Here is a 12434-nt window from a genome sequence, read left to right on the forward strand (position 1 = left end):
TGTATTCTTTCAAAAGTGGTAATAGTTGATCAAAAACAAGGAATAATAAGCAACCCAACTTGCATCTTGTTGTCTGCATCCATATAATAAGCAACTTGACTTGAGCTAATTTATGTTTATTTGAATTCTTTTCCATAGGTGCATGACTATTATACCATGGTATTTGATTCTATTTGAATTGTTTTATTAAAGCTAAGAGCACTGGTTGTTTAATAAAGTTATAAATTGCCCCATTCTCAGTGGATGATTTTTCCAATTTAATTGGACAATAAGTATCAAGAATGTGCCGCTTGACCAATTTAATGGGTAAATCATAAATGTATGCAATTTCTTAGGGTTTATATTATATACCTTTTTTTAATTTATGGTAAAATAAAAAACCGTAGTTTCAGTGTGAAAAATGTTATTACGTAAACAAACATCAATATGAACACAATTTTTATGAGTTGAGAGGGCTTCTACATTTTGGTCATGCATAATATGAAGCTAGTCCCAAAAGTCCAAGCCCAGCCCAAGAAGGCCTGCCCATCTCCTCAAAACGGCGGCGTTTTATCCCATTTTACACAAACCCTAATTCCTCTCTCCTTCCCAGTCGTCTCTCTATCTCCCTCTCATCACCCAGTCTCTCCCTCCCTTGGAATTCTCCTCTCTCTCTATTTTGTGCCGTCTGCTGCCAACATTCTCCATGCCTTGACTCCACACATCACCAGTAATTCTTACTCTCCATCTCTCTCTGAATCGTACCTCTCTCTCAGGCTAACAGCCACCCACCTCTGCCTTCCCTCTTAGTTTCCCCTCCCTTACTCTCTGTCTCACCCTCTCACTCTCTCAATTTCTCCTCTCTCTCTCTGAGCTCGGGATGCTTGTGATCATCCATAGATTTTTCCCTCTGTGTGTAAGTGACTCTCGGACTAACCTTAAAAATCAATGTTGATGGAAATTGTGAATTGTTTTATGTGAAATTATGTCTTGTGGTTGTGTGTTGGGGTGATATATGTAGTTGTGATGTGGTCGAGTTCCATGTGAAGCGTTGGGATGCATTGTGTCATTTTGTGACGTGGTCGAGTGCCTCGTGGAGTGTTGGATGAATTTTGTCCATTTGTTCATTTTGCTTCATTAGTGTTGCGGTGTTTTCGTATATTAAATCTTCTTGTTGTCATGTCATATTGCGGTATTTTCCTCATTCACACTATTGTTCAGTTGGGAGGGAGTGTTAGAATTTCTGACCATTGTACGGATTTACAGCACAACTTGTGAATGTGTGCTGAAAATTCCTCCCTTCCACTGAATTACAGCTTCTCACTATAAATAAATATATATATATATATATCTTCAAAGTATGTAATTCGATCAAAACTAAATTATATATGAATTGATAGAGGGATAAGAGTTGTTGGAATTACTCTTTGATCTTCAAATGAAAACCGGATAGATCGGCAGCTTGTTTTAAGGCAATCTTCCACCTCTGAACTTTAGCATCATCCTTGAACTTGTCTTCATGGTTAGGCAACGCTTCTTTGAAACTATTTGTTTGGTGTCGTACTGTCGATGGCTCGACTTTGTAAAATACTGGTAAAACCTCCTGTTGTTTTGATTTTTCACACTCTAGGATCTTCATCAGTCATCCAAACACCATGTAGATGATGCATAATTTTCAGAAAATACAATGATCGAAATCTTTGACTCTTCAACGGTCTCTAAAAGTGCAGGTGAAATCTCTCCACCTCTTCTAAGCTTGTCATCTTTGTAAGCGTTGATTCCCTTTTGATCCAAAGCACTATAAATATGACTAGTAAAATTATTACGGGTATATTCACCTTGAAAGCTCAAGAATACATCAAAACTCCATTGAGAGGGTAAAGAAGAGGAATTGGAGGAGGAAGCAGAGGAGATGAGCTCCGGTGATGCGTTGGAAGAAGTCATTTTGAACGTAAAGTATAACTAATTGCAGATAGATCGTGGATGATGATGGAGCTCCTTGTATAAGTTTCAAGAAGTGGATACAGCGTTGCGTGAAGGAGGGACTTCTTGGCAACTTCCGCGCGTGTTGCATCTTATGGAAAGTATAGGAAAGAAAAGATGAGAATAAAAGGTTGTCATCAGGCTCTTGGCTTCTGCAACCTCTTTTTTAATGCTGTAAATTACGACATTTTGAATCTAAGAAAAATATTTTCTTCCTTTTAACTTTTTATCTTTTCCAATCATATATATTCTTAATTAAATGAATAATCACTGACCAAATGCACTACATCAACGTTTATGACATGTATATATAATATTGATATAAAATGACAAGATCACATCAATTAAATTATTTTCTTATCGCTTTAATTCGTTGCCACCGCAAAATATATAGCATGTACATAAAGTAAAATAAATTTTTTTATTTTAATTTTTTAATTGAACAAAAACTAAAATTAACATTTTTAGTTTACGTAGAGATCTCATAATAGTAAAGTTTAAATATTAATTAATATGGTTTTTTTCTTGTATATTATAGTTTCTTTTACTTTACTTTTATTTCAAAAAAATTTAATGTATATCATATTGAAGTTTGAAAAATAGTATGCTAGAAGGAAATTCTTATTGCAATTGTAAGAAGTTTCACACATTGCATTACAGAGTATTACAAGGAAATATATACAAGAATAAAAAAACTATTCTAGGAAGGAATGCAGAAAATAAGCAATGACTGTTACAAGATTTTTGGTCGTGATTTGCAAGGCTGTTACAGAATATTTACAGCAAAAATCTTTCCTAAAATTAAGGTGCATGATCTTGTGCTTGAGTTGAGGAGTCCTCCTTTATATGCTCCCGCAAGATGGAGCTGCTGTTGGCTAAGCCAATCTTGGTCTTAAGAAGATCTGTGCGCTGTCTTGATAATGGTTTTGTCAATAAATCCACAAGTTGGTATTGAGTATTGACATGATGAACATTGAGGATGCCACATTGAACCATATCACGTACAAAGTGTAAATCTATCTGAATATGCTTAATCCGTGAGTGTTGTACAGGATTAAAACTTAGATGAGTGGCACCTAAGTTATCACACAGAAGTTTGGGTGAAGCTTTCATTGGTAGCTTGAGTTCTTGGAATAATGATAATAGCCATAAAATTTCTGAAGCAGTGTTTGGAAGGGATCTATATTCAGCTTCCCTTGATGATTGGGCAACTGCTCGTTGTTTTTTTGAACTCCATGAGATAGGATTAGATCCAAGAAAGCTGATGTATGCTGACGTTGAAGTACGATCATCAAAATTACCCGTCCAATCAGCATCAGAATATGTTATGAGATCAAAACTGGATTTTTTTTTTTTTTTTATGTGAATGCCATGAAAAAGTGTTTGCTTCAAGTAGCGAAGGAGTCGCTTTGCAGCTGCCCAATGTGTGACTGTGGGTTTGTGCATAAACTGGAAAATTATATTGACTGAGAAACAGATGTCGGGACGAGCAAGAGACAAATATTGAAGTCCTCCAATCACACTTCTAAACTCAGTACTGTCAAATGAAGTTGTACCATCAACTAGCTTCAGTGCAGTGCTTGTGGACAAAGGAGTAGAAACTTCTTTGGCACCCATCATGTTCGTTTTGGAGAGAAGATCCAGAATATATTCGTGTTGAGAGAGGAACAACCCTGATGTGGTCGGGATCACTTCCATTCCCCAGAAGAAATGGAGCTGACCCATGTCTTTTAATGAGAAACGAATGCCAAGTTGTTGAATGACATGAGACACAAAATGATTGTTGCTGCCAGTGATGATCAGATCATCCACATACATTAATAAATAGCACAAAATAGAATCTTGGTGATAAATAAATAAGGAGGAGTCCGCTTTTGAGTTTGTAAAACCAAGATTCAAGATGGCCAATTTTAATGCAGAGTACCAGGCTCTAGGAGCCTGTTTAAGGCCATAAATGGCCTTATTCAACTGACAAACATGATTCGGTTTTGAGGCATCTTTGAAGCCCGGAGGCTGGGCCATATACATAGTTTCAGTTAACTGGCCATGCAAAAAAGCGTTGTTTACGTCAAGTTGTCTCAAGGACTGTCCCTGCATCATAACAACTGTTAAAACAGATCTAATTGTAGCGGGTTTAACAACGGGGCTAAAGGTTTCCTTGTAGTCTAAACCAGGACGTTGATTGAAACCTTTAGCAACAAATCTCGCTTTAAAGCGATCAACAGTTCCATCAGCCTTGCGTTTAACACGAAATACCCATTTGCAACCGATGGGTATGCAATTGTTTGGTGGGGAAACGAGTTCTCACGTGCCATGGCGCATGAGCGCAATCAGTTCCTCAGACATGGCTGTTCTCCAGTGAGGTTCACGAAGCGCTTGTCCCACACAACTTGGTTCAATGGTGTTGGGAAGAGGGTGTTTGGTGGCTGAATTTAATTGTTTGGGTTTATGAATGTTGTTCATGGACCGAGTGGTCATGGAGTGGGTTCGGGTAAGGGTCTGAGTAGGTGGATCACAAGACACAGATGAAGGAGTAATGGGTAAAGGGTGATCGTGGGTGATGAGATTTGTGTGTGAATTAGATGAAGAAGAACCATTTTCATGTGATGAAGAAAAATTAGGGCCTCATGAACAGAAGCAAGATTGCGAGAAATAGAAGAAGAAGAAGAAGAAGGGACGTTACCTGGAGGTGATGAAATGGTGTTGGACCCTGCCGAAATCACGGGTGGAGGTTCCGTTGGGATAGACGCATGGATGCGGGGCACAGCGGTGGACACTGGAGTTTCAGGAGCTTGAGGGAGACCGGATTGCAGTTCATCAAATAGGACATGGCGTGAGATATACATGCAGTTTGTCTTTGGGTCAATGCATTTGTATGCATTATGGGCCGATGAGTAGCCCACAAACAGGCAGGCTATTGATTTGGGTTGAAGTTTATTGGAGTTGTATGGCCTGGTGAGAGGAAAACATAGACAACGAAACTTTTTTAATTTCATGTAATTCGGTGGCTGATGAAACAGGGCTTCAAAGGGTGATTTGTTATTTAAGAGAGGGGTTGGTTGTCTATTTATCAGATAAGCAGCGGTGGAGAACGCATGGGGCCAGTACTTTAAGGATAGAGAAGCATCATGTAATAGAGTGAGGCCTGTTTCAACTAAATGACGGTGTCGACGTTCAGAAACACCATTTTGTTGTGGGGTATGAGGAGCAGTGGTGTAATGGCTTATTCCATGAATAGAAAAATAGTTTTTTAAGGCCATAAATTCACCACCATTATCAGAGTAAATGGTTTTGATTTTTGCTTGAAACCAATTTTCAACAAGATATTTGAATTGGGGAAAGATTGCGCTAACCCCAGATTTTGTTTCCATAGGATAGAACCAAATGTATTTTGTGAAATAGTCTACAAAAATCAAATAATAACGTGACCCATCAATACCAACCGAATTTGAAGGACCCCAAACATTCGTATAAATTAAGTCAAGTAGTGCATGACTTTGAAGACTAGTGGGACGGAATGGTTGCTTGTGTGCTTTATTAATGGAACAAGAGGTACAAAGGTGAGAAACTTTTTCATTTATTATTAGAAGAGAAAAAGAGTTGACAAGGTGATGAACAATTTTATTGGAAGGATGTCCAAGCCGCTTGTGCCACCCATCAATTGATGTCCGTTCATGGACATTCGCAATAATTTTTGGAGAAGATTTTACCATTGATTTCGGTAGGGTGTAGACACCATTCTCACAGGCACCTTTGAGTAGAACCGCCCCCGTGGTCTGATCCTTAACAAGAAAAAAGGAGGGATGAAATTCAACAAAGACATGATTTTGAGTAGTGAAATGATGGACAGAAATAAGATTTTTTTGAACATGAGGAACACAAAGAGTATCATTTAAATGAATGGTGCTTGTAGGTGAGTGTAAAACCATGGAACCAATGTGAGAGACACGCAAACCTAAACCATCACTGATTACAACCTCGTCGGTGCCATCATATTCAGTGTGAATTGATAAAGTAGCCAAATCACCAGTGATATTATGGGATGCTGCTGAGTCAATGAGCCATTTGGTGTCCGCAGCTTGTGAGGTGGATGTACAATTTGTTGTTGCTTCAGAAAATTGCACACGGGGACAATGTTTTGCAATATGACCAAATTGATCACAGATTTGGCATTTGGGTGTGTACCTGCGCTGTCCATTGGGCTTGTTCTTCTTGTTTTCGCTTGGGCCACCATTTGTGCGATATTGGGCCGAAGATTGATTTGGTGGTGAAAAGAAGCTGGTTCGGGTAGACCCAAGTGTCTTCGAGTTACCCTTAGAATTGGTACCTGCAGAGGAGGAGCCAGGGCGCCGATTTGAGTAGTTGGCTGAGGCAACTAGTTGCTAGGATGATGCTTCAAGACGCTGCAGATATGCGTCATGACTTACAAGGAGGTCATGTAGTTCCTCAAACTGAAGAGGACGTTACCGTGCACGGATTGGAGCTCCGATTTCGCGGAAGTCTGGTCCCAAACCGTTGAGTATGTAAAGGGTGAGATCATCTTCAGAAATAGGATGATCAATGAGGGAGATTTCAACAGCAAGGGCTTTGACCGTATGCAGGTAATCTTGAACTGATTGATTTCCCTTTAACGTGAGTTCCTCTTTCAATTGCATTGCATGGGTGCGAGATTTACTCGCATACATGGTATGTAATTTTTGCCAAGCTTGTTGAGAAGTTTTGGCAATGGAGATGAATGGTGTGATGGTGGTGGTTGTGGAAGCTAAAATTGCACTAAGGATAAGTTTGTCTTGTCTGATCCAGTGAATTTTTTGAGGGGTAGAAATGGAGGAATCGGTGGCATTAGGGCAAGGTTTATCGCCAGTGACATAGTCAAGTAAATTGTACCCAATGAGAAGGGCTTCAAACTGAGCACGCCATTGGGGAAAGGTGGATGGTGTGAGTTTTTCATTGATCTGGGAAGAAATATTGAGAGCAATAAGAGGAATTTCTGTTGGAGATTGTGGTGAAAAAATCGGATTGTGGGTGGTTTCAGTGGTAGGGATCGAATTCTCGTTGGAGGGAGACTCGCTCTGATACCATATTGAAGTTTGAAAAACAATATGCTGGAAGGAAATTCTTATTGCAATCGTAAGAAGTTTCACACACTGCATTACAGAGTATTACAAGGAAATATATACAAGAATAAAAAAACTATTCTAGGAAGGAATGTAGAAAATAAGCAATGACTGTTACAAGATTTTTGGCCGTGATTTGCAAGGCTGTTACAGAATATTTACAGCAAAAATCTTTCCTAAAATTAAGGTGCATGATCTTGTGCTTGAGTTGAGGAGTCATCCTTTATATATCAAATCAAGTCACTTTAGTTTATAAACTATGAGATTTCTTTTATAAACTAAACAATTCAAAAAATAAAAAAGATCCACAAAGAAATTACGCGTCACTCACATTGAGTCTAAGCACCATTAATCTATTCAGAATGAATTTGGAAGATTTCGTTTATTTTGACTTGCATTGAAAATGAAATTGGGATAAAGTTAAACAGCTAGGAACGAAATTGCACTAACAAAATAAGGAGAGAAATTCAAGGAAATATGTGGATTGCTCATCTCTCCATGTTGCACTCATCAACGTACATGATACAAAACCCACCCACCACCACCCGTGCTGTGGAAGGTCAGTCTCATCTATGACTATGCATTCCCAACTTGAATTTCTAAATCCAAATCTTCATTAATTAAATCATCATCAGTATCCTCCAAATCCATAACGCTTGAGCTTGAAGATTGTCTCTTCTGTTGTGGGTTCCACTCAAGCTCCAAGTTATGATCACCATCATCTCGATATCTCTTTGAAAGTTGAATACGATCCATAACATCGTCATTCTTGTATATTAGATGGACTCCAACACTTTTTAAGATTGCTTCCTTTGAATAACTTTCAAATGTAAACCTCGTATTGTTTGAATTCCCTTCCCTGTACATTCGTTGTATCTCAATAGAATTTGAAGTTATGTATTGTAGACATACAAGATGTTGGTCTATTGAAGGAGTTAGCCACATATGATGTCTACTCGGCTGGCCGCTTATCAAGACAGTAATAGTTTCTAATCCCACCGGAATAGGTCCCACAACAAAACACAAAACTAATGCCACCATCTCATGCATATGCAGGGGAGCATTATCAATGTCTACTTCACAGTAATTACTATATGAAGTAGTCTCCTTGCGATACTTGAACCACTCTGGAACCTTACTTCCAGGATATATAATCCTACTTGAAGTTTTCCTCTCAAAGCGTTCCTATTAAACCAAGTATAAAAATAAATAAATTATACAAGCTATCAAATAAGGCATACCAATTAATAGATAGAAGTTAGAGAAATAGAGACATGTATACCTGAATCAATAGTGGATTTGGTGCATGATTTCCTACATTCACATCTATTTTATTGCAATTGGATAAGTCAATCCATCTTAGCCGTTTTAAGTTAGGTGTACCAAATGAAGATTCTGCGGATACATGAGGAAAGCGTTCTAATAACATGCACCCACGAGCATTAATCTTTTCTATATTTGGTGGAAGTTGTAGAATTTCTTCACGTTGCTTGCAGTCTTCCAAATAAAGGTGAGACAATCCAACAAATTCTTTGAGGCATAAAGGAAGGCTAACAATACCACTTTCATATAGAATTAAAGTCCTCAAACTAGATGCTAAATTAAATGTCTTAAATAAATTTGATTCTGGTAACAGTACCATAGATGGAAATGGTATTGAGAAACATTCCACTTTCGAAATGCTTGCACTCATAACTGGAGGAAGCAATGAGAGCAATTCCGTACCTGGTGAAATTTCATTTTCCTGTGTACATGGCATGGATTGCCCATTATGCCTCACATTCTTTCCAAATTTTGGACAACCAGAAACGCCAACACTCTCTGGACGTTCCAACTGAAAAATGTTTATTGGAAGACGCACAAGGCTTTTGCACCCATACATATATAACTGTTTGAGCCCAGTGAGGTATGTAATGGATGAAGGTAGCTCTTTTATTACGGTGCTTTCTAACCAAAGATGCTTCAAATGTTCCATTTCACACTCGATTTCAGGAAATTTTTCAAGGCTTGTACATCCTTTAAGTTAAAGTAATTCTAGAGATCTCAACTTGAAGCTTCTTGGCAAATTCTTTAGGCTAGAACATTGATCAAAACTCAATTCAACAAGCCTATCCAGAAATCCAACAGAATCATGAACCTCAACTAAATTTTTACATCCATCAAGAATCAACTCCTTTAAATTTGAGCACCTTGAAAGATCTGATATTTTTGTCAAGTATTCACATTCACGAAAATTCATACTTGTTAAGTTCTGTAAAAGAGAAGAAAATAAAGGAAATATATTAGCTATTAAAGGAAATTTGCAGCATACCTTAAAGGAAGACATATCGACATATTGAAAATAAAAATGTGTACCTTAGTTAACAATCTCACGTCTATCTCTCTAATCATGCTTCTATCCATTCTTAAAACAAGTAGTTTCTCTCCATGAAAATTATATGCCAAGGACTGGAAAGGACATTTGGGCCAATCAATAACTCTTAACTCATTAGAGAGATAACTCAATCTGCCACAAAAACTTGCATTGCGGTTTATAAATATTCTGAGTTTTCTCATCTTTTTAAACACCTTGGGACTCGAGCGTATAATGCGGTCCCCTCGAGGCAGGTCTATCAATATGCCTTCAATTTGCTCTGTACCCTAGTGAGAGAATGCAATGTGTTCAAACAAAAATCGAAGATAAATTCCCTATAGTTCAACACTTGTAAAATTATATGTTTTTCTTTTTTAATAGTAGCGTCAATTGAGAAAAAAAAAATTAGAAATAAAAATTTATTTTTAAAGTGAATCTTATCGTATTTTCTTCAAGTACATAACGAACATATTCATGAAACCATAACCTACTTCGTCTCCCAAGTTTTTCGAGTGATTTTTCTCGAACAATTTCTTTACCCATATCTTCAAGTAAGTCATGCATCCTCAATCGGTCATATTCATCAACAGTTATGAGACATTTATCCATGAGCTTTCTAATACTGGCATCAGGAAAAAAACCACAACCATCTAGTATTTTAGTCACATATTTCTTGTCATCTCCTTTGAAAAAACATGCAATGTCAAGGAAAATCTTTTGCTCATAATAATCTAATCCATCGTAACTTATTTTGAGTATTTCTTGGATCCTTTTCTCTGGGACTTTTTTGTACTTTTCCAATTCGGTTTTCCAATAACATATATCTCTTCCACATAGATTCGAGCCTACAATTGTTAAAGCGAGGGGAAGGCCACCAGCATATTGCAGTACAAGTTTTGTGAGTTCCACAAAACCATCATCAGGTTTGTCAGATTTGAAGGCATGCCAAGTAAAGAGCTTAAAAGCGTCACCGAAATCCAATTCATTCATGGGATATTTCAAACCAACATTATGCTTAACTAGTATATGCTCATCTCTTGTTGTTACGATGATTCTACTTCCTAAACCAAACCAATCACAACTTCCACATAATTTCTCTAATTGGTATAAATGGTCCACATCATCAATAACTAAAAGAACTTTTTTACAGCAAAGTCTCTCCTTTAACAAACTGATTCCTCGATCAACATGACCAACCTTTAAACTTGGATCTTTTAGGATCTTAGAAAGAATTTTCTCTTACAAAGAATTTTCTCTTGCAATTGGATGTGACCACCCTTATCTGGATTGAAAGTTTCTCTAACATTTGCAAGAAAACAACTCCCTTCAAACTGATCAGCAATGAGGTTATACATCGCTTTTGCAATAGTTGTCTTACCAATTCCACCAATGCCAAAGATCCCTATCATGCGTGTATCATTCATCTCAATACATAAAAGCATATTAATATCTTTTACACGAGACTTTATTCCCACTGGATAATCAGCAACATGCAAGTTTATACGATTTAGTACTATTCTTGAGACCTCTTCAACAATCTCTTGGATAAATTTAGATTCGTTCCTACCAATGCAAAAGGATATAAAGAAAATTCATGAATTTGACTTCCTCACATCAAAAGACATGGGAACATGATTTAGTCACTATTCAATCGTTGTCGACAGGAATCCCAATCCTCCTACAGGTTGACCACAAGTTAAGTACTAAATGTAGGAAAATGATCCCTACCATTTGAACTAACATGAACTCTTAAAAACTCGTGAATTTGGAAAGTTTAATAATTCGCATTATAGGTGGTGAAGAAAGTGCAGAGATTGTCTCTATCAAATTCAAGACATGGAACTTTGAAAAATAGTGGAGAAGCAAAGCCATGTATGTTGTCATTCTTTGTTCACTGTTTTCTTTAATCGTTGCAGAAAAAAAAAAATTCAATAACATTTATTTGTTAAAAACATATCATTTTTATTTATACCATAAGCTTCAAAAGGTATTGATTTGCATTAATCTAAAGTACAGATAATTTTTATTTAATTTCTATACCATCCAATTTAATTTGACTAAATGTATGTGTGTATCAATAATGTGGCGCTTGACCAATTCAATTATTAAATATATGCAATTTCTTAGGCCGGTAGAAATTAGATTTTTTAAAAAAAAAAATTTATGGTGTAAAATAAATAATAAAAAAAGCCGTAGTTTGAGTGTGAAAAATGTTGTTACGTAAAGTTGGCCGTTGATTGCTTTATTTAAAATATAGAAAATAATCCTAAAGTAGATTATTATATTCAAGAATTAGTAATTTGGTAATGTTCTCGTCCAACTTAACAGTGGCATCTTAGTCTCAGAATATGGCTTTCATTAGTATTTTATAATTTTAAGTAATTTTTGTAATATTGTATGTCAAATTTCTTAGTTTTTCAAATTAATTACTATTGAACTGATAGCTGTGCTAAGAGGTTTACAGCTTTGTCTACCACTCAGTATTCCAAATTTGGTGGTAGAAACAGACTGCTTATTTTTGGTTCAAGAGTTACAAGGCACGCAAGAGTCTTTCTCTTTAAATGGAAATCTGATCAAGGATGCTCGGGAATTGATGAGGCATTTTCCAGAATTGCAAGTGCTACATGTTTATAGGAATGGGAATAGGGTGGCTCATAATTTGACACGTTTGTTTGGAATGTTGATGACATTGTTATGTGGTGGGAATCTGTCCCAGGTTTTGTAGATCATGCCCTTTGGTTTGATCAAGCTGCTATGTACTGACTTCTTTATTAATAAAAGTTTGTTTATCAAAAAAAAAAAAAAAAGATACAGAAAGAAATAAAAGTTGTTGAAGCTTAGTCTCAATTCAATTATAATGCAAGCACATAATGAAATTATATGCATTGATGGAGGGATAAGAGTTGTTAGTAGTACCCGTTTATCCCTAATTGCCAACCAGATAAATTGGCCACTTGTTTCAGGGCTGTCTTCCACCTCCGAACCTTCACAGCACCATCCTC

The 12434-nt window shown here is 36.9% G+C and overlaps 1 protein-coding gene across 1 annotated transcript; it reads right to left on the minus strand.

Moving 5' to 3' along the window:
* Positions 1–1267: 1267 nt before the first annotated feature.
* Positions 1268–2088, minus strand: LOC121242864 (disease resistance protein RPV1-like). Its single transcript, XM_041140860.1, is given in 3 exon segments — positions 1268–1620; positions 1623–1974; positions 2019–2088. Coding segments are annotated over 2 exon segments (522 nt in total). The 5' UTR covers positions 1924–1974; positions 2019–2088; the 3' UTR covers positions 1268–1399.
* Positions 2089–12434: the final 10346 nt, after the last annotated feature.

This window comes from Juglans microcarpa x Juglans regia, chromosome 8D (genome assembly GCF_004785595.1).
Source record: "Juglans microcarpa x Juglans regia isolate MS1-56 chromosome 8D, Jm3101_v1.0, whole genome shotgun sequence".
Lineage (NCBI taxonomy): Eukaryota > Viridiplantae > Streptophyta > Magnoliopsida > Fagales > Juglandaceae > Juglans > Juglans microcarpa x Juglans regia.